This window comes from Triplophysa rosa, linkage group LG7 (assembly GCF_024868665.1).
Source record: "Triplophysa rosa linkage group LG7, Trosa_1v2, whole genome shotgun sequence".
In the NCBI taxonomy this organism is placed as follows: domain Eukaryota; kingdom Metazoa; phylum Chordata; class Actinopteri; order Cypriniformes; family Nemacheilidae; genus Triplophysa; species Triplophysa rosa.
The window spans coordinates 896,089-919,774 of record NC_079896.1 but is presented as its reverse complement, the minus strand read 5'-3'; the positions used below and the strand labels follow the sequence as shown (position 1 = coordinate 919,774).

General features: G+C 40.2%; 2 protein-coding genes across 3 annotated transcripts in view; one reads left to right on the top strand and one right to left on the bottom strand.

Moving 5' to 3' along the window:
- Positions 1-23,686, top strand: part of cysltr3 (cysteinyl leukotriene receptor 3) — a 90,514-nt gene that overhangs the window by 1,492 nt on the left and 65,336 nt on the right. The window contains exon 2 of one of the 2 annotated variants that reach the window (XR_008963228.1): positions 513-2,096. Coding sequence is in view for 1 of the 2 variants with exons in the window: in XM_057337496.1 (XP_057193479.1) it covers positions 513-1,678 (1,166 nt within the window). In the remaining variant the exon portion in view is untranslated. Of the gene's footprint in view, positions 1-512; positions 4,521-23,686 lie in introns of those variants that run through there. The other variant, XM_057337496.1, reaches the window with a different exon arrangement.
- gnb1b (guanine nucleotide binding protein (G protein), beta polypeptide 1b) lies at positions 4,234-21,819 on the bottom strand. Its single transcript, XM_057337497.1, has 11 exons — positions 21,454-21,819; positions 13,151-13,258; positions 12,152-12,190; positions 10,206-10,312; positions 8,687-8,750; positions 8,337-8,499; positions 7,696-7,762; positions 7,387-7,588; positions 7,062-7,278; positions 6,648-6,791; positions 4,234-6,357 (listed from the first exon to the last, which is right to left on the bottom strand). Exons 2-10 carry the CDS (start codon positions 13,205-13,207, stop codon positions 6,685-6,687), a joined length of 1,023 nt encoding a protein of 340 aa, XP_057193480.1. The 5' UTR covers positions 13,208-13,258; positions 21,454-21,819; the 3' UTR covers positions 4,234-6,357; positions 6,648-6,684.

The window sequence follows — 23,686 nt, the reverse complement described above, 5'->3', positions numbered from 1 at the left end:
AGAAGCGGAGGGTCTTGTATCACTCTGAGGGGCCTTATTTCGCGATTTCCTCTTCCGCGAGGAAAAGCCGTTTACTTTCGGTTTTAAGGTAAGAAATGGAATTCAAATGTCACGAACAGTTAATTTGGTTTAATCATTTGTAAATATAAGACATTTATATTTAATTTGTCAAAAAAGCTGTCAAAATGATTTGCTGCATCGGGTTACCGTGTGTTATTAGTTTTGAGCGGTTGTTATCTGGGAATAACGAATTTGCAAATGTCGTGACTGGCCAATCAGAATCAAGCATTCCAACGAGCCGAGTAATAATTCTGCGATAACAACCGGCTGCCTGTACTTTATCCCTTACAGAATGTACTATTGTCACGTTAAGTTTACTTCTGAGAAGCGGATCAAAAGTAGAAGTTTACTAGTAAGCACACTTGAATAGAGTTCAGTTTTTGTTTGTTTTGTAAGGTGAACTGCTAATGCATTTGTGTGTCCTTTTTGTGGCTACATGATTCTGCTTTCAGCTCCTGTTTTGTACTCAGAATCTCCATCATGGTCCAACATCACCAACCAAACAAACCAGAACCAGACTTGTGACAGCAGTGAGAACTTCAAATATTTGGCCTACACCATCACATACAGCGTGGTGTTCCCCATCGGACTCATCAGCAATGTCGTGGCTTTGTTTGTATTCTTTTGTCTCACGAATAAGAAGTCGGCCAACACAGTTTTTATGACTAACTTGGCCATTTCAGACATTGGCTTTTCATTGACGTTGCCCTTGCGTTTGGTTTATTACTTCCGAGGCTGTCACTGGGATTTCCCGGACTGGCTTTGTCGCTGGTGTGTCTTTTCCTTTTACGTCAATCTTTACACCAGCGTTCTGTTTCTGACGGGACTCAGTGTGTTACGCTACATCGCCGTGGTTCACCCCATTAAAAACCGCACTTTGGTCACTGTACGGCGGGCCAGCGTGGCGTGTTTGGCCATCTGGATCTTCGTGTCCTGTTTGTCGTCACCTTTTCTCATGACAGGTACGATATGGCGGCAGAATAAATTGCGCTGTTTCGATCCTGGAAACGACACGTCCTGGAATCGCATATTTACTCTGAACTATGTGGGGGTTTCGTTTGGATTCGTTATTCCTTTCATCACAATATTAGTCTGCTACAGTTGCATTATCCACAAACTCGCAATGAGAGGGAAAGATGTCAATTTCAAGAGGAACATCAGGCAGCGCTCGGTGTATTTGATCGCAGTGGTGCTCAGCACGTTCCTCGTGTGTTTTCTGCCGTATCACGTGGTGCGAACGGTTCATCTCCACGCGGTGGTGTCAAAGAAGCCCTGTCCGCTCGTCGAGATGTGGCGGAAGGTTCTGGTGGTCTCTCTCTGCATGGCGGCGTCCAACAGTTGCTTCAATCCTCTGCTGTATTACTTTGCAGGAGAAACCTTTCGCTCAACCCTTCGCAGAGGGTCAAACAAGGGAACGGTCAGTTCCAGCACCACCTTCAATTTGTCTTTTCGACGTCAATTCGCTGACACCTCGCAGAGACACCGAAGCTACAAGGCCGCCAGGCAATGCTGTAGAGACCCCGCAGACCGCAGCGGCCGGGCCGAAAACAAGGAGAAGCAGATTGGGTCAAGCAATGCAAACCTTTGGAACTGCATTACTCTGAATGTTAGAGAATGAGGGGGAAAGGTCATTAGCACATCATCACAACAACCCTCACTGCTTAAATCAGATCCCAGCTCAAATACTTCTCAAGACAGCAAATCACAGACGAGACGGAAATGGGAGGCTAAATTCAGTGGAACATTGGGTGGAAGTTTGTTTACTCTCATCAGTCTGTTTGATAGAAGACAGGATGAAAAGGTCAAATTAACTCTCACAGTGTATTTATAATCCACATTTTGAGAGTTTCTTAACACTGGCAATTTTTCCGTGTTGTAAATAAACATTATTATATCCCATCATTATTGGCAAGCCATGTATTTATTAAATATCTCCTCACTGTGTAAAAGCATCAATACAAACTCTACTAGAATACATTATATACAGTATATTAGAAATGACATGTCTTCCCTCGGTGTTGTTCTACATTAATGGAGTGAAATCTGCGGTTTACTGATGAACTATATTTAACAATAAAATAGCATGTACAATCAACAACTCTGTGTGTTTAATGCTGTGTTAGTGTTGTTGTCATCACATTACTTCTGCTTCATGTATATCACATTGAAAGATCAAGCGTTGTGCAGTGGATTGTGGGATACATCATCTAGTGCATTGTACAGTCAATACTGTATATTAATACATGTACTGTAAAAGGTCCTTTGAGTATCGTGTTCATTCTTCAGAATAAGATTCTTGATTTCATAGACTGCACATGCACAAATACTCCATGCAAAATCTCAGTCACACTGTAAAAAAACAGACATTTTCTGTAAACTCGAAAAACAGCAATATACCGTAAAATTAGAGGATATATATTAAATTGTTTTCCCCATTTTTCTTGTAAATGTGTTTTCTTTTTCTGCAATTTTATCGTTTTGACTATATTAAAAAAAATACATTAAAAATCTGTATTTTACATTGGAAATCTGTAAGAAACAAATGTATAGTGCAATGCAAGTCGCTTTGGATAAAAGCATCTGCCAAATGTGTAAATGTAAATGTATGGAGTCGGTGTTAAATTGTGCCTTTATTTACACTGGTTTATTTTGAGAGCTCTTCCAAGTAAACAGGAATAGATCTGCGAGATTAGGAGTCATCTCACATCATATTTTCTTTGTAGAAACAGTGGACAACCTAACCGGAGAGAAAATAACTGAGGCACATCTCATCTCAATATTATTGGCCACAACGCTTATGAAAAACAAAACAAAACTTCAATCAAGTCTGAATAATTCATGGCCTGAGTTCAACATAATGTGGACGTGAAAACACTGTACATCTGCTGCTGAAGTCATTTGTTAAAGATGCTGTTTACCCACATATCTTTCTCTCATTCTGATGTTTAGGAGTATGAAAAACAAGATTGCTCCATTTTGGAAGGAACACAGGTGTTGAAATGTTGCAGAGTTTATGCCTATACTTGGTGTGCAAATGTTTGGGATGCCAATGAGACTCTTAGCAGGAATGCTTTTCATTCAGGAATAACGTGAGAAAGTTCAGACCCCTCAGGGCCCCAAAGCGAAACCTGTTTCTGACAGTGAAGATAAAGATGCCTTCACTATACTGAATATAAGACAGACCAAACTCACAAGAACTTCAACTGCATTTCATAAGAAAGCAAACAGAGGTGTTCATATGAGATGCTCAACAGCTGTTGGACGCTTCAGAAGAAACTGCATGAAAACAAAAAAACCTAACCGAATATAACTGGCCCAGAAATATCTTAAAATATAGCAGTGTCATTGTTTTGTCTCGAGATGCACACCTGTAATGTATTCTTCTAAGGCATTTTTATAAAAGCGACATAAAAATCTTAATTCAACCAAGGCATGGTCCTGGTTTAAGATAATCCCTGGCCAGGAAACCACCCTATGATGTTTACCGTTTGTTGACAGAGTTGAGATGGCCATTGATGTGTGTTTACAGTATCTGACCATTAAAGCATGCTGACCAGATATCACAGATCCCTCAAACTGCATCATCATCCAAAGCTGTTCAACAAAATCAAAAACACGACTCCTGAAAGATTGAAGCCTGTACAAGGTTACAATTACTACCCGAGATATATTTTTATTCTCTGCTACTTGTTTTCAATCTAAAAAAATGTCTTGTATATTCCAGCAGATCTTCACATTAACGTTTGCTGTAGTTTTTGCCGCAGGTTTGCCAGTAATTTACTGTAGATTTGATTACTACTTCATTTTTCCTATTAGTACTGTTTTAATTTGATTTCAACTTTAATCAAAATTTAAACACTTTGACTTGAGATTCAAAATGAGCATGAAGCATTTTTTTGCTTTCTAGTAAAAATGTTTAAAACTTCTTAAATCCCGATACATTTACATAAGAAAAGTGACCAAAGATATTTTGTCTTGTTTTATGAAAGAAAATATAAGTAGGCAAGTTTAAAACAAAATTGTAAATTAAATCTACAGTAAGTTACTGGCAAACCTGCTGCAAAACTACAGCAAAGTTTTACAGTGTTTATAGACGTCTGAAGTTTTGTCAAGTCTTTTGTGAACGGCCCATGACGTCACAAGCTCTCTCTCTCAAGACATGAGCACATCAGAGACATCTCAAACTGGTTTTTATTACATCTTAAATAACAGTACATTTTAATATAGTATCTATGTTGCATCCAGCGTTCTGTTACACCGACAGACTGAAATTAAATACAAAAGGTGTCAGATAGGGAGCGCTGAGATCTACAGTTACTCATGAAGAGAGAAAATAATGGGAATCCGTTTGAATTTAACTGCAATTAATCTTTACTGGTGGCAGCACACACAAATACATCACAATTATTGTACATTATCGCAGAGAAAGGAAAAAACAATAATAATAAAAAAGTCACAACTATTAAAGAAAGTGCATCTGTTTACAGTGGAAAAAACCCAACAGAATATTATGCCATATCAGATGCCGTTCAAAACCATTGAAAGAAAAGCCAAAAGAGTTTGCGGTGATTTGCCGTCGAACGGTTCGTTTAGAAAACTCGCGCACAAAGGTGGGACGCTTTCGGAACGACGGAAGAAGAATGGCCATCATTTACAGGTCGACAGCAGTGAATTTGTTTCTCACGTGGGTGCATAGCTTTGCCGATAAAAGTAAAGGATGTACATGACAAAGCATGTCGAAAACATTTGGAATCAAAGTATCAATCATCGAAATTTCACATGGGTTTGGCCGTCCCGGTGGAAGTTGGCAGCCGGGCCTAAAGACGTCAGCGCCTGTTTAAGCAAATTCTACAGCATGCGACTACGTTAATTCATGGCAGATGAAAGAAAACGCTTAACTTAAACATTTCAGAATCATCAATATTTTCAGACATTGATTTGTACAACATTTCATTCACATAGTAGTAACTGTATTTCCAAGCACAGACAGGGCTATCTGTTCTCTCTCTCTGCAACGGAGTTAAAAAAGGACTCTTGTTTTTCAAAAACACCGATCCCAGACACCACTGAAATTAAAACTAACAACCCCCCCTCCCCTCCCCTTGATGGAAACCATCCCAAACATAAGCAGAATTAAAGCGACTGAAAGTAACCGAGAAACAAACGCAAGAGCAGAAGATAAGCGAAGGGGTTAGTTTGAACCGCTTTTAATCCAATGAAAGAGAGGACTGCATTTTTTTGTCTGCTTTTTATATTTTTCGACTTTTGTTTTCTCTCTACGTTAAAATGAGCGTTCAATGTGATTAACGGCGTGTGCTTGGTTAGTTAACGCTGTAAGCGTTAGTCAAGTTTCATATTGTGCAAACAAAGCTGTGACGAGACCGGAAAGAAACGTTAGCTAGGCTAATAATAATGCTGCATTCGCGTGCAAGTTGGATACCCATATTTACAAACGGCCACTCGGAGATAAATGACGCCTCAGAGCACCTCAGACTCAGAAAGAGATATGGCATTTTTTTCGTTAATGAAAGAGACAGACCAGGATTCACACGATCGCACACATCATGGTTACATGTTCTTATTAGACGCTAACTGGCAATAATCCAGCGGTGTTTAACAATCCAAAGGAGCCGGCCGCTGACAATATGAATAATGATGGCGTGCGTACTCTTCTTCTTCGTCTTGCTTAAAATACAATCATGGAACTACACAACCATTAGAGCAACCTAGCGCACAAACAGAAAGAAAAAAACACAACGTATGATTGGCATTCTTTAAAATAAGCCGCTTTCCATCCTGGTCTACTTTCAGCATCACACATGACTTGCGTGGTTTCACACGGTTTTACAAGAGGATTAAAAGATTCTTCTAATCAGAAACATATCTAAAGAGAAAAAAAACAAGAGGAAAAAGATCTAAGATGAACTATCAGATAAAAGAAAAATAACAAGAGTTAAATAATTTGTACAATTACACTCCAACATTTGCTTCCTAGACACATGATATATAAGCGTGGGATGATAGTGTTGTTTTCTGTTACAGGGTGACAAAGATGGTCCGAGAGGGAATGATACCACAGGAATTCTTCTTTTTCATGTTTTGTGTGTTTTTTTTAAGATGGATGATAAAACAAACTGTGCTCTTCTTGGTGTAGGAAAGGCATTGGTTCCCTTAGAAGTTTTATTTCTTGTCGTGGTGGTGTCAGTCAGTTTTATAAGGTGATGGTGTTGATGCAGTGAAATTTAACATTCTAAAGTTGGAATGGTTTTCCAGTCAACTTTGGAGTTCAAATGATATCTGTGAAATAAAAGACCAAAAAAATTAACTCCTATCCATATTTAGACAAATTCACATTTTCAGTTCATGAGACATTTAAATATTTACTGGGATTCCATATTTTCTGAAAACACCAACACCCTGTGCTTGATCATTATTTTATCAACTTGATCATCAGTCACATAAAAATGTCGATATTTTCTAAAATATCCCGTACGATAGTTACAGCATGTGCAAATGTCATGCAAACGTCGTCTTATTTTAATTCACACTTCGGACTGTAATGAAAAGCAGAAGAGACGGTTTCTTACTGTGTTGGACGTGTTGTATCGAAAGCACCTTCAGCATTCAGTTCCAGATTTTGAGGAAGCTGTCCCAGGACCCTGTAGCCACTGCCATCCCATCATCAGTTACACCCAGACAGCTTACTCGGTTGTCATGGCCGGCCAGCACACCTGTAAGAGCCCAACGTCACTACACCAGCTGACTCGTGTGCTCAAAATGTCTGACGAACCCTTAGAAACTACAGGATCAAACTGGAGTTGCATGAACAACAAACATCGGGTTTCTTTGGTAATTCTTCTCATGCTGGCACATGTGAAATAAACTGTTATCATTGACACGTCTGTAATAAAACAAAGCTATTGTGTGCTGACAGGAATGAAAACCTGCTCGGCTCGTTTGGAAAGAGATCACACAGCTGATGTGTTTATGAAATATCTCACCGGCGCGGTCGGCCTTCAGGGTGTCCCACACGTTACAGTTGAAGTCGTCGTAGCCGGCGAGCAACAGGCGGCCGCTCTTGGAGAAGGCCACGGAGGTTATGCCGCAGATGATGTTGTCGTGGGAATACACCATGAGCTCTTGGTCGGCACGCAGGTCAAACAGACGGCAGGTGGCGTCATCGGAGCCGGTGGCAAAAGCGTTGCCATTGGGGAAGAACTGTCGGGGAGAAACGTCAGAAAGATTACACCCTGAACACACCGTCGCAGCACGTGTCAGTCTTTGACACGGATTACACACACGAGCTCTACAGGCTGAAACACTCACACATATGGCGTTGATGTCGGACTCGTGACCGGTGAAGGTCTGTCTGCACATGCCTTCACGGACGTCCCAGAGTTTGGCAGAGGCATCGCAGGCCCCGGACACGAACAGCCTGGTGTCTGGAGCCAGAGAGAGACTCATGACATCACCGGTGTGTCCCGCAAACGTGGTGGTCTGCTGACCGGTCTCAATGTCCCAGAGAGCACTGCAGGACACAGAGAAACATCCCAGAGTTTACTTCGGAACAGCCAATAAAAGAAGAAACGTCAGAGACGTGTCACGTGTCGGGGACGGTGCAGTTCCTTCACTCACCAGGTGGTGTCACCAGAACTTGTAACAATCTGGTTGTCATCAAGGAAGCGGCAGCAGGAGAGATATCCTGCAGACAAACAGGAAATGTGTTACACTTCTGAAACACAACACTCTTCCGCCGCCAACACGAACAATAACATTTCACTGAATGATCTGCGACTACAACTATCAGCACAGGCTCATATTTACCCCAAACATCTCAAGAAAACTGATTCTGCATCGAGAAAATAAGGGCTACGCATCTTATCATCATAATGTGTGGAAATATGTCATTCAATTTAATGTGAAAAAGTTTTCTCTAGACCAGTGGTTCTCAAAAGGGGGGCCCGGGGCCCCGGCTGACTTCCAAGGGAGCCGCAAGATGACCAATATTTTAAAATTAGGCAAAATTAGCATTGAAATGCATTAAAAAACAAACCATAAAAACGTATTATTTGGCCATTTTTATAGTTAACAAAAGTTTTTCCAGTTAATCGTTTATTGGGTAGAAATTTTGAGGTTTTGTGAGTGGGAGGGGGTCTTTGAATATGGTTGAAAGAAATAGGGGGGCCTTGGAGTGAAAAAGGTTGAGTGTGGGTGTCAGTGAACACAAACTGATATCAAATGTCCAGATTGAATGTGCTGCAAGTCACGTGATGTACCTGTGTGTCCGGCCAGCTCACGGCTGACACGCACGTTCCCCTCGCGAGTCTTCAGGCTGTAGATGGAGCAGATGTTGTCCAGTCCTCCACAGGCCACATAGTTACCCGAGGGAGCGTAGGCACAGGTCATCACCCAGGACGAACGCAGAGGAATGGCATGAACCTGAAAACATCACAAACAAACACTTTCAGTTAGACCTCACGGCGCGTGGAAGGTGACAGGGCCGGTGATGTATCAATAGTGCGTGTTCTAGATAAGAGTAAACGCTGTATCATGACAGTAATCTTTATTTAAATACGAGGACAAAGGTACACAGAAACAACATATGACACTGACATGCATTCATTACCTTATTTGTGGTGTAACTGTCCCAAATAATGAGTTTTCCATCCTGCGAGGCACTGACCAGAAGCCTGTACAGAAAACACAAACACTATTAAACCTACATCACACACGCATGACTCAATTCCTTTAATATCAGTGAGTGTTTTTGGGCCCGTCCTTTGTTGTTTGATGATCTTTATTACGCTGCTGCCCCTTTAAGAGCTCGCGCAATATACTGGAACACGTGATTCGTTTCCCAACTGTTTGGTCACAAAACAAACTGAATACCTTTACAAGGTTTCTTGTTAATATGGGAATTTTGACGTTATTTTGTGTTAATATGTCCGTTTCAGAGTAAGAAGGCGTGAAAGAGAACTCCATTTAGTATTTTGTGCTCTGACTCTCTGGGCGCGCGCATCTCAAACAACCCGCGAGACCTGAAGGCTTTTAGTGATTATTCTTCATGACAGCTGCATTGATACACGTTTGGCTTCTATCAAAAGCGACTTACAAATAAATAGTATGTAGCGTGATGTATCGTTAGAGAGCTTTATACAATAGTTTAAACACGTGTTTCCTGCATTAGCTTCACATGCATACAATACACGCAACACATTTGGATATCTTTGCTGTTTTGTACCTTAGCAGGGGAAATTCTTGTATTCTGCATATTTATTTCAGTTGCAAGATTGAGCGCTTCACTCGTCTGCTCTTTCGGTCCTTCGCCTCTTACCCGCCAATTACGTCTTTGGGGGCGGGGCACCGATAGGTAAGTGAATGGTTGAAGGAGGGGAGACGAAAATGAGTGACTGAATGCGCCACTTGCGCAATATAACATTTCTGCACATTAAATTTATAACACGCAAAAATTATATATTGATCAGTTTGACAGTTGCACCGGAAAAATAGTCGCAAAATGCAACCACTTAGTCGCAGTCTAGAGCCCTGGAACACTATAGTTTACTGAAGTATTTTCTCATGTGGGCAAATATATGACTTACTAATGTACCGTAACAGACTGAAAACACAGAATCCAGAAAAATAAAATGGATTTCACATGCGTGATATTTTGTTTGGTTTAACCTCTCAACTCCACCAGAAACATCTAAAAACTTCATTAATAATGTAAGACAAGCACATATTATTTCTTAATGACACTGTACTTTTACAACTATAGACTAAAACAGAAGACGACACGTAACGCTACGCTGCGGGTGATAAATATCCTAACCGAATCATTGGCAGCAGTGTTTACATGCACTCCTCTGGTTAAATCTGAATAAACGGAGACCAAATAAAGTCAAATCTGATCTTTTGACTGATATCCAATATATCTTTATGTTGTGAAAAGCAGAGTTCATCAGAAGATGACCAGTTCGGTGCGGTGTTATTTATATTTACAAAGCTGTAGAAAAAAGGACTGATGGGAGCTTGTAAACACAGCTAGTGTCTGATGGCTGAATTCATTCATTGGTGATACGCCACTGGACTGAAACACATCAGGCTGTGTGATATTTACTGTAGTGTTGTGTACATTACTGTACCTGGAGTCTGTGCCCCAGTGCATGGCGTAGATTTTAGCCAAATGTCCTCGCAGTGTTCTCCTCGTGCGCATCTGGATCCGGCCAACAGGGTCGATGTTGGCTGTGATCTGAAAACACAATGACAAATTAAAAACATGAACACACAGACGGAGTCGTCAACACATCCAGAAGAGAAACCAGGGTTTTTCCTGCATAGAAAAATTGGAGGCGGCGGCCTCCGTCAAGTTTCGTGCCGCCTCACCCCTTGTTCACATTACAAGCGACATGATCTCATTCATTTCATTAGAGAGCTTGCGACTTCCGGCGACACGAGCAGTAGCAACCGATAGCTGAAGACAGCCAATAGGAAGATGGTAGAGCTAACGTGATCAGTGGATGTCATCACTCAGGCAACCACTAGTGGGAACGCCCACTAGTGTCCTAACCGCCAACCCCTGATCACGCGACAAAGTCGCTTATAATCTGAACGCAGCATCAGTCCCTCGCCAAAATTATGTCAGGTGTCTTCACAAAAAACGCTGTTTCATTATCAGCCCAGTGAGGCGCTGAAGAGGTGCAGTACAAGAGCTAATAGGAGCTGTATTAGCAGTGTTTCACAGCTTTTCAGGTGAATATTGTTTGTTTTGCATCCAAGTACGTTTAATTTCTTAAAAGGTTTCTTAAATTAACGTGGCGTACATAATTGTATGTTGCGTTCAATCAGCGTTATACTGTACACAGCGAGTTCGCCAGTATGAACGCACATTGCGATCAGAACGACTCGCAAAAAAATGACTCCTTGTAATTGATTCGCTTAAACTGTTGAAACTTTTCAGTCACAGGGTTTTTCCTGCATAGAGAAATTGGATGCGGCCGCCTCCGTCAAATGTCGTGCCGCCTCAGACTCTCGAATGCTGCGTGCATTTAACAGACTGTCATTTGTAACTGCAATTGCGACATTACGCCACAGTGGAGGCGCTGTTTCGTTATCAGCACACTGAGGCGCTAAAAAGAGTTGCAGAACAAGAGCTGGCTGTGTTTCGCGGCTGTTTGTTTTGCATGCAAGTACGTTTAATTTCTTGAAATTTCTTAAGTTAACATGACGTACATCATTGTAATGTCTTTAGCTGTGCAGTTGGATCGTTGAATCAGCGTATACTGTACACAGCGAGTTCGCCAGAATGAACGCACGTTGCGTTCAGAACGACTCGCACACGAATGACTCATTTGAACAGATTCATTTAAACTATTGAACTTTTCAGTCACTAGCAAATATAAGAGATCCTTGAATCATTTAAAGTGAACCACAGAGAATGAACGATGTGAATGAGCTTTGCTCATTTTGAAAGGACTGGTTAATTCAGTTGGCTATTGTGGGCTGAAAAGTTAGTTGAAAATGATAAAAAGTTTTATTTGATTAAAAAACATTTCTGTTTGGTTGAATAAAGGTCATGTTATATATAACTTAATAATTGTCAATTTCATCTCATTTTATTAAAACTTGAAATATGTCGAAGTCACTTTGGTTAAGCCACTTAAAGGTACGGAAGGCCTACGTGTGTGTACAAGATTAGGATGGCACCACCTCCGCCTCATTTTGAGCCAGGAACAACCCTGAGTCACTAGCTCATTCAACGCTCAGTAAATAACCAGAGAACGCAGGATGTGAATTAGCTTTGCAAATTTACTAGGACTGGTTAATCGAGTCGGCTATTGTGGGCTGAAATGTTAGTTGAAAAGGATAAAAAGCTTTATTTGATTTAAAAACATTCCTGTTTAGTTGAATAAAAGTAATGTTTTATATAACTTAATAATTGTCCTTTTCAACTTCTCTTTATGTTTTAATATGTAAAGTGTTTGGTTAAGCCACTTAAAGGTACAGCAGGCCTACACGTAACAAGGACGGCACCACCTCCGCCTCATTTTGAGGCAGGAAAAACCCTGAGAAACGCGTGTGTGAGTTTTACCTGTGATAGTGTAGCATCTGCACAAGCTTTCCTCGCATCCTACAAAAACAAATACAAGACTTCACATACCATCCTCATAGAGTTAAAGCTGTATTTCTATGTGTGAACAGACATTTGTGCTTCTCTAGACATCACAGGCGGTAGATTTGTGCATTTTCAGACAGTACTGTAGTGCAGAAGCAGTAAACATTCGTGAAGCATCATGTAAATATGTAAAGCATGTAGACGAGGAAGCCTTCGTCTTCTAGAGAAAACCCACATGTAAAGAGTTACAGTAAAACGTCCTGCTGTGTGTAAAATATGTAAATAATCACCCACAGGATTTAAATGTCTTTTGGTTACGCAAATGTCGTAGAGTAACAAGCCAGCAGCAGTTAACAGACACAAACACAAGTGAAAGAGAGACGTATGACATCACAACACAGTGAAAGTGAAGCGTTTCAACCGCTCTTGTTGTGCTGTGATGTCATACACAGATCAGTCTGCACTGAGACACACAAATAGAGAGGGAGAGAGAGAGCGAGGGACAGCGAGCGAGGGAGAGGGAGAGAGAGGAGAGAGGGAGAGGGCGGGAGAGCGAGAGGGAGGGAGGGAGAGCGAGGGAGAGAGACAGAGAGAGGGAGAGAGACAGAGAGAGAGAGAGAGAGAGAGAGAGAGAGAGAGAGAGAGAGAGAGAGAGAGAGAGAGAGAGAGAGAGAGAGAGAGAGAGAGAGAGAGAGAGAGAGAGAAGAGAGAGACGAGAACAGAGTTGAGACGATGAAGAGAGAACAGAGAGAGAGAAGAGAGAGAGAGGAAGAGAAGAGAGAGACGAGAGAGAGGAGAGAGAGAGAGAGAGAGAGAGAGAGAGAGAGAGAGAGAGAAGAGAGAAGAGAGAGAGAGAGAGAGAGAGAGGAGAGAAGAAGAGAAGCAGGGTAGAGAGAGAGAGAGAGAGAGAGAGAGAGAGAGAGAGAGAGAGAGAGAGAGAGAGAGAGAGAGAGAGAGAGAGAGAGAGATACCGACTCTGATCTGGTTCTTGAGCTGCTCGGCCTCCTGGCGTAACTGGTCCAGTTCACTCATTTTCCTCTTCTAAAGCTCTTCCTCACTCCTGCTGCCGGGGCACGTTCTGATCTGAAACACACAATGACATCACACATCATATCATCTGCTGTCAACATCATAAATACACGATGAATGCGACTTCACACTCGATCAACACACACACAAACTTCCTCTTGTGTTGATAGAAACGGTTTCTTCTTCATGAAAAATGCAGAAGTAGAAAGAGAAACATGTCGGGAGATCCTGTTCTTCTTGACAATGAACAATAGAGCTTAAATTGTGGAACAACATTCAACATTAGTTCAACAAAGTCAACATTAGACTGCATTCAGTTTTGTAACGTGACGTATTTCTGAGCCAAACACAATATTCAACAAGCAGGTGTTACATACCACACTGTATAATCTACTCATTACAAATGAGCAAACTGTACTCACAACTGTGAAAAAGTTCATTTATCTTACAATTTTTAAGCGTGTTTAATGATTTTGATATTTTGAGTTCCAGGGACACAAAAATTAAGAAGTCACTTAACTCAATTTTAATTATATCTTCCAATGACGTCAGAGCAATTCCCAGCATGCTTTGTGTTGACTGGATAATGGAAGTAAATCTCAAAATAGTCTTATTTTATGTATTTATATCAAAATTACAATGCAAGGAGGCTTATAAATGTTTAGTATTCAATTGTTTAAAGAGTTTTGTAACAAGTGATTTTAATGAGGCTACCATCGTGCAGACGAGTAGAGCATTTGCTTAGGAGGAAAACAGACTCATTTCAAATCTTTATTGTTTGATCTGAAGGCATTATGTTGGTAATGCTTAGGGCTGGGCGATATATATCGCGATTCATGCTAATTATACATGTCTAAATCGATTCGATCTTTTATGCACAGCTCTTCTTCTGTGAACTACGGCTCTGTGATCAGTAGGAAGTACTGCTTGATCTAAAATCACTACGAGATTGAGTCCTTTATAACATACATTTGAAAAAGCAACACTCATCCATCATCATTACTATAAATCAACTTTATTATCATGAAAATACCCCAAAAGATTTGAAGAACAGCGATAGAATATGACCACAGGCATTTCCTGGAATTGTTCTTCTTCTGTTTCCCATATTGGGAGGTTCTGCGCAAGAGCGCCCTCTGGCTTTCGGATGTGGCGGCATTTAACCGTAAGTCATTGAGAAACTGAGCATAAGAATCGTACGATATATCGCCCAGCCCTAGTAATGCTACAGCTGTAATTGGCTGTTGTTCCTTCATGACAACATTGATAATTGTTAGGGGTGTGACAGGATCTTGTGGCGTCTCGCGAGAACACAATTTCCTTACGCAATTGGCAAGATGGAGTGCTGGGCTCGAAATTGCGACCATTTTAGTCGCATATGGTCCCTAAATTTAACCTGTGAGACCTCAAAATATATTTGGGAGCATTTGTGCGAGTGCACATTTTGTTATGGTGCGACCCGTTTTCATTACTGTACAGAACACATTGATAGTGACCGGCCCGGCCATTCATTAACAACCGGATTTTCCATCCTGCGGTGCTACATTCACACCAGGTTTCTATGTAAACGCGCTAGACGGTCAGGTTTCAACGTTCACGCGCGTCCGCAGTAGGGTTGCGCGGTAAACTGGTTCGGGAAATTTACCGTTACATGTTAGATTTCAATCAGTTCAATACCAGAATTTTGCTTGTTTCGGTACTTGAAACGCTGCTGTTCCAAAGTTCACCGCTATGCGGCAGTATGCCACAGAACTGACGCAGAACCGGAACATAGTAGAACACGATGAATCTCTCTACAAGCACTTTTGCGACCATTTAAACAGACACTGTGAGTGATTTATTACAAATTCGGCTCTTTCTACTTTTGCCGAGAGATCTTTAGATTGTTTTACAGTGTAACGCAGGGGTCTTCAACGTTTTTCGGGGCAAGGACCCCTTAGATGAGAGATGCATGGAGCAGGGACCCCCTTAAACTAAATGTGTAAGAGGAGCTATTTTAATAGAAACAACCCTATTGTCACAGCAATAGTTTGTTAGGACATCACATTAGCACTATTATGTTATTGTTGCACATAGGCTAAATACTTTTCTGTGTATTATTTTGTTTTTAATATAGATTGCTTGATTATTTTAAGGGATTTGCAGCATCAAACATTTTCATTTTACTGTGAGATGGACAATTAAACATTTAATTGAACCTTAGTTTTTATTAAGGCTTCAATGAGATGACTGACACTGGTTAATGGCACAAAGACTAATCTAGTGGAGGTAGAGGTTGTCTCTGCATGCGAAAGAAATTAATGCAGATTTCATGCATTCTGTTGTAAAATCAGGCCGTTTTATTAACTGTCATTCTTTTTTTCTTCCACTTCTGTGTTGCAGAACACACCGCTATTTTATAATTCTGAGCTCGTTGTCATTCTCCTGGATCAGCATTGTCGCGGCTGTTACACGAAAATTAACACAAGTTTTTTTCTGCAGAGCATCATATCAGACTAAGGAGAGCAACATATGGTGTTTTATTAACAAAGTTCGGGAGAAGCTGGAGCACATAATCAAACTCAGCCGGTTCGCTATCAGCAATCATGACATCTACTCTATCAGCTCAAGCGAGCCTTCTCATAAATAGACCTGAAATCTTACCTGCGCCATCTCTACAAGTAATTCAACATCCCTCCACCTCCCCGAACTCGCTTTCTACAGCAGGACCCTGGGGGGTGAGCTCTGGGTTCGGGCCGTTTCCGAGCTCGGTGCACTCGCCCCTATCGGGGGGAGAGTGTTCCGGGTTCAGAAGGAACCGGCAAGCTCGGAGCCCGCTCCCTGGACAGCACGCCAAATACACATTCCTTACCTACCCCTGCTATCATTATTATCTGCATAGGCGAACTCGTGAAGCAACGATTCCGCGTTATTTTTGGGGCAACTTGTTTGACGTGCACCATCAGTACTACACGTCTCATTGATTTTAATCACGTATGATAGTTTTTGTCCGAGTTTACAATGCAGAAGCGGTGTGGTGTCATTTGACTGTCAAATTAGCGCTTTACAGCTTTAACACATTTGAACAGAAGTTCAGAAACATATCGTCGCTGTCGGAGTTTGTCACAAAACATTTAGCAGTGTTTACATATTGTTTATTACTGCATAACATAATTTGTTAAAATGGAAGTTTAATGTGTTTCATAAAGTACAAGTTGATTTTATAATGCCTACATTTTTTGCATTTTGGGTTGAGGTGAATAAAAGACTATTTTCCCTATATATTTCATCATTGAGGATTTCTTTAAAAAAAGTCAAAAAAATCTTTTCTCGTGAGATAAGAGTCTCGTCTCACCCCTGACAATTGTTCAGAGTAAATGTAAAATGGAATAATGAAAAATGAAGTTCATTCAAAATTTATTATTTTGAGTTAGCTGTTCTTGTGTGTTATCTTTTACTTTAAAAGAATTGACTTAAAATCAACTTAAAAGTTGAGGTAATAAGTTTCCACAATGTTTTTTTGAGTTATCTTAATTTATCGGGGTTTACAGTGCAGAAGACAACATCTAACAGAGATATACATCTAACACACACACAATCTTATTGTGATTTCATGGAGGACTATAACAAGAGTTAAACTGAGAAAAATAAAGTCTGTGTTTTATAATCTCGATCAAACACACTCCACTGACAACATCATGTCCTTCTATCTGAGCTCTCATCCTATTAGTGTTCCCAAACCAACAGCAGAGCTTTCACACCCCTCTCTCTTTCAGTGTCATTGACATAATCCCGGGACACGCTTGATTCAGCTCCTTCAGCCAAATCCAGTTAAGACAGAGCCAAGAGCGACACCTAACCCGCTGACCCAAATCCAGCCTGCGCTCCCACAAACCCATCATGATGATGATGATGATGAAGAACACGGTCAGCTGTTTAAATGTGCACATCCAACACTAATGACAGCATTCATTTCACATTTACACCAAAGGAAAGCAAACACTTTCACTGTAACACGCATGTAGAAATGTGACACGCACACCATCATATGTGCCATGATAAACGCTATAATCCTCTTAATATGAAATATAAAACGTGAAGAGTGATTTACTACATCACATTTACTTCAGGTCTTTGGTCAACAATTGATCTGACCGTTAAACGAAGCGCTGTGTGTGATGTAGAGATGACATTCTTATTTTAAATACACACACGCTTCTATTAGATCACCACTGGAATAGAGACATAAGAGAACAGTTATAAAAACTGTGATACTTCACGTAACAATAACAGGTCTTCAATGTTTAAAGCATCCGGTGATGTTTCCATTAATCTGGAACAGCTCAACTGAGAACCTTCAATAAAATCATCAATACGCGCACTAAACATTAGATTCATGTCCTGAAATGATCCGCTAGAGAATTATGATGTGTCCTAAATACAAAAGAAATGATGACATCATTGAAAAGTACTGAGATGAATGTAAAGCTTTAAAACTACTGAATCACAAAACAACACACCTCAAGTTGTGCGAGTGAACTAAATAAAGAGCAATGACACAGACCACAGTAGAGAAACACTTCACAAATCAGCAATTTAAGATTCATTCTTTTGATTTAAAGGTTGAAAATGATCTGGACCTTTTTTAGTAAACGGGTTTACAGATAAAACATCAATGCTGAAAAAGTAAAATATTTCAACTCCACAGTGAAGACATCTAAGGCACAAGGAAAATAAATCGACGTACAAGAGCGCATCTATAAACTGTGGATGAAAATAAATCTTTGCACAAGACGACAGCAAGTGAAGCGGTCAAGACGTCTGGAATGACAGTAATGTGTCTGACATCTTTAGACAAGAAATCCTTCACGAGTTTCATGTCTTACCTTATATGTGTGTCGCACAAGTCTTCTTGTGTTTGACGGGAAGAAAATGTTAGTCTTGTTGAATGTCTTATCCTTTCCTTTACACACCTGCTTGTTTCTGATTGGTTGACCTCTTAAATGGGTCTGTAGTATCAAGACAATAGTCTAAGTCCTCTAATCTTGCTGATCAAAATGAGATGGTTACAGAAGGTAATACCCTCACCTCACCTTCACTTCACACGACAATATACAAAACTGTGTCTCATGATCACACAGACAATACCTGGACACTTTCAATTTAACATAAACAATCAATCAAACTACAATCTGATCCCAAAAACATCTATCCAGAAAGTAAGAGTTCAGCCAAGAATACAAATTACCTCATGTGTTTGAGTCTTTCTACACTGGAACACAAAAGAAGATATTTTGAGAAATGTCTCCGTGGTTTAGTGTTCATACAATAGAAGTCGATGGAGTTCAGTGTTGTTCTTCAAAATATTTTTGTGTTCTGAAGAACAAAGAAAGTCCTACAGGTTTGACATGACATGAGGATGAAGAAATGTTTATTTTTGGCTCAACTTAATGGCGGAAATAAAAGCTGTGAAACTTTAATATTGTGTCTGGGAGAGAGAATGTATGAATGCAGTACATGGCGTGTGTGTGTCCCTGTGTGACACTTGATCACAGTCAGCTGACTACACGACAAACAGAGAGCTTTAAGAAACTCACATTTTCACAACACAAACTCCTCCAACGGTTTGAGGACGATGTGGCTTACGTAGCATTAACAAAAGAAAAAATCAAATACATATTGCTAAAGCAGGATCACAGAAAAGGCAGCACTATCACTATCCAAGCCTGTAATCCGCAAAGCTAAAATCCACGTTCAGTCAATCTGTAATCCCTGTGAGTGTCACTCATGGAAAAAAACAGCTGTCCAGAGCCTGCACCTTTAACCTTCAACACACCCCACACTTTAAACACACGTTTGGATGAGGGCTTTTTTTGAGGAACCACAGCGCGTTTCATTCAGCAGGTCATGAGTCTTTCCGGTCATTCAGTTCACACAACAGAAACTGTTTTGAACAATTGCATAACACATGGGTGTCAACATGAAAATAAAAAGACCATTCAGAAAGTCTATTATCTGTATAGAAATCAATTCCGCCATCACGGCCCATCACCATAACAGCTTCAACGAAGACCAACAGAGAACAAACCGACGCCTCAAGTTACTGAAACAAACATAAAATCAAGAGTTTGTTTGTTATTCACATCATGGTAATATTTAAAACACTTACAGTGTGTTTTTCTTTCTGTCTAAATGGCGTAATGCATATATATATATTATTCATGAACAATTAGTCATTACAACAATAGTAAATTCTGTCCATGTTCAATATAATGAATTTGAGAGTAATCATATATATATATATATATTTTTTTTTATAAAACCACCCAGCTCAATGAATTTTAACTCAAATGAAAAAATACAGAATGTTTGTTTGGCTCTGAGAATTATAAACCTGACATGTGCACTGCTGCACCCATTTTAATAAATACATGAATTAACCAATGGTTTTATTACAGTAAAAGTGTAGAAACCTGAACAACAATGGTTAGGTTACTATAGTAAAACTGGGCTTCATTTGCGGTTATCAAGGTTTAACGATAGCAACAATGTATTTTTAGCAGAATTTTAATAAGAATTCATCAAAAATCAGTTTAATATCACAAGAACGACGTCCAAATACATTTCCCTCAATGCTGTTTATATGACAGATGTGCTGCACACTCGAGAGAGAGAGATGCTCGAATACACTAACTACACAAAACAATTCCTTCTTTAATTAAACAAAATACATGAAACTTTACAATGTTATAATGTCAAAGGCTGATGAAGAATTGTGATTATTTTGTGTCGTTGAAGTGGCTGTGGTTTAAGCGGCTTAAATCTCAGGGGGGGGAGAGAGAAAGAGAGAGAGAGAGAGAGAGAGAGGGAGGGAGAGAACGCCATCTTGTTCTCTCGTGTCCCACATTGAAGAATTCATTGATTTCGTTTATTTATTCATGAACGCTGTTCTCTTTATCTAAATGCTAGAGAAGAGAAAGGCAAACGCGATCGGTAGAGGAAAAAGGAGGAGGTGATGTGATGCTGGTGATGATGGGGGGGCTCAACATATTTATCCCGTAGCCTACATTTCCTCTAGCAATCCCTTCATAGTGACCTCAATACTGAGCTGCTTTCCCGTGCTTAAAATATTCCAGCGGCGATAATAAAGGCCATCAAGCTCCATTTAATGCTCGTATCTGAAGAGCTGTCATAAATGCGCGTTTAAACATGACTTTATCGTCACAAAACTGCAGTTTTGGGAGGATGACAGTGGAGCATCAGTGAGATGGGATGCTGTGCACCTGAGCAGTAAAGCCTTTTAAATAAACACTCGTGCACTTAAAAATCCAATTACACGCGTTTAAAGCATTTAATTCAATAAAGAACTCACAGTCGGGCTAACAACACGGCTGAGTCGCTTAACGTTAAATGCTCACTGGACTTCACGTTACGCGATCTGGGTTAGTTTGATAAATCCGTTTGGTAATATAATAAGCACGGAAAACACGGTTTATAATATGCAACCAGACGGCGTAAGTAAGTTAGGTCGCAACTCACAATCACTCCCGGCGGATTTTGTCCGCTAAACATGTACTCGCTGAGAGAACAAATAAATGACTAATCATTATTTACCGACCGCAATTCGATCGATATTCACGTGCAGTAAACGATAACGCGTTTAGATACGGAAAAATGCTCGATTGTGTAGCTCAGAGGAAGGCCTAGCTGAACTGCAAAGCCAGGCGATGAATCGAGTATTTTAGCAGCACTACATGCACAAGCTTCAGTAATTAGCCAGTTAGCTTCAGTCAGCAAACTCGAACAACTTTATCCTCAAAATCACCTTTGAAATGCATGTACACGAACCCTAAGCACGACACGACCGGATTCCCTCATGCCCAAACGACTAATCGCTTTAATTCCAGAGATAACACCGGTTTTAAAATGCCAGCGAGTTGACTCGCATAAACGGCCTTAACCGGAGTCGGCCGATTTTATTCACACCGAATCCAGATTTGACGAGCGAGTCAATGCACCGAAACATCACACAGCAACTACGAGTGAGGTATAAAGACAAGTAACGTTAACTGTTCGAAAGTAGGGTTTTTCCTGCATTTGCCTGCCATTGCTGTGTATGTAAATCGTTTGGCTAGCCGCTAACGTTACCTGCGCCTCACCCCACCCCCCTTCATCTCCACACCGACCAACATTTTATGCAACAAAATCGCTCGTTTTCCACGAAACGACCCGTGACCGTTCACCTCAAACACGCACGCCGTGTCACATACCTGTTCTGTGTCGTAGATGGCTTTTCTTTATATCTCATTGACCGAAAAAAACGACGGTGTGGCTGTGAAATCCACGCATCAACGAACAAGACGAGCTAGCTCGCTAACTAGCGGCGGCGTTCTCAAACGAGTCCACTTCTTCAGATATAATGCTCCAAATGAGCGGGAAACGAGTCCGTTCGACAGCGGGAAGAGACGGGGATCTCAGCTGCGATTGAAAACGACAGGCATGGATGTCCGAGAGAGGCTTGGGTCGGTAAATAAGTCCGTCGGCGGCCACTTCCCGTTGGCTTCCTTGAAGGAGCGCTCGTCTCCAGTTCACCTCTCATCCGGCCATCAGACGGAGAGATGGGCGCGGTAACCCTGCGATCAGCCCCGGGAAACCCCACGCGCGACGCGACGCGACGACTGGAACTCAATCGCTCACTGAAACATTTTATTTTTTAAAAGAAACCCGTTTAGCGATGCACTCACGTTTGTTGATTTTATTGATTCTTAAAGAACGGAAAAGACACTAAACATTTGCCTTGTATTTTCTAGTATTGTAATAATGTGGACTAGTCGTACGGTAATGTTCTAGTATGGTTTCACAACAAGTGTATCATCGAAGTGAAGACAAATGAAGAGTTTGGTTCCAAAATGAGATAACTCCGTTTTTAAGGAATGGTCAAAATCATGTCTTTATTGTGTTAGTTAGCTGTTATTAGGGCTTACATCAAAACAAACCAACTGCAGTTTGATTGATATGAATTGGAATACACAATAAAAAAACATGATTTTTGAAAAAAATTAAAAACGGAGTTATCTCATTTTGCGTAACAAATATAAAAAAGTACAAATATAGCACACGAGAGCACCACACAACTACAAAACACCAGAGAAGTTCTACTGGAAGTAAAGGTTGTAATGGAATTGTGTTGGTTTGAATGGAAACGATAATGAGGTCTGTGGGTTATCTGGTGGATGGAAACTAGCAGAACATCATTAATATTCTACTGGAATAAAACACAATACATAAATAATTATTTCATGTTTTAATGGTAAACAGCTGATGATTTATAATGGTATTTTTAATGGAAACCATGAGAATTTATATTTTTATCAGGGTTTCAGCAAAACAATTTTTTTAAATATATATATTTAATATCTTATTTTTTTATTAGTAAACTGATCTTGTTATTTAAATCAGACCTTCCACGAACAGTCTAAACAGAAGCTGACCATGGGCCGGTTGCATAAACTGCTTAGACTAGTCTTACAAGTTAGTCATCTCGTTTTTTTCTTCTTCAAGACTGCACATAACTTCTTTAAGTCAGTTACATAAAAAGGCAGATTGGTCTGATTGAAATGTGAAAAGTAAGACTGATTAGTCTTGACTAACTGTTAGTTGGTGAGACTAATTTAGTGGCCATGTCTACATTTTACTATGATGTACTGTATGTGAGAAATACTTTGGTCTCCAGCTGAGATCTGTCCTCCTCAGTCCCTGTGCACTTGTTATTCACTTCAATCTAATGAGTGCAGTCAGTGGAATATTCCCTGCAGATGTTTTCCAGTGAAGCTGCGGGATGAACTCTTGTTAGTGCTGAGCCCTTATTAGGTGTGTTGACCAGGACAACATACTCGAGGGATCAAGCACCACCAGCTGAATGTAACAAAGTTAAAACGTTGATCTGTCGATCACATCAGATGGACGGAGATAAAACATATAAACACTAATAAAACATTTCTGTTCATTTAAATCCAACTAGGCCCAAAGAGGCACTAAAAGTATTAAAATAAAAACTAAAACTACAATAAACCTGTACAGCAACATTAAAATAAACAAAACAAAAAACTGTAAGAATTACGGTAAAATTGGTACAAAACTATTATTTATTTAGCTATTTGATGAAGCAAAATAAAGTAAATTATCAAAATAAAATATCAAATCCAATAAACTCTGATAGGGGCCTATACGGTTTACTCAAACAGTTTGTTGTATTAAAACAGATGGAGTGTAAACAGAAGCACGATTTTTCTAGTGATCAGAAACATTCAAGTGCTGTCACAGGCAGACGTTGTGTTGTTTTTATTTATTGTTGCTTTGATTCTTTGTTATGTAACTAAAGATTATATATTGACTTTACATGTCAGACAGTTAATTTGTACTCAGTTTCAGTGTCTTGTGTTTCATAAACAGACACATAAGAGGATTAAAGAGGATCAGCATTGACACACGATGACCAGCAGC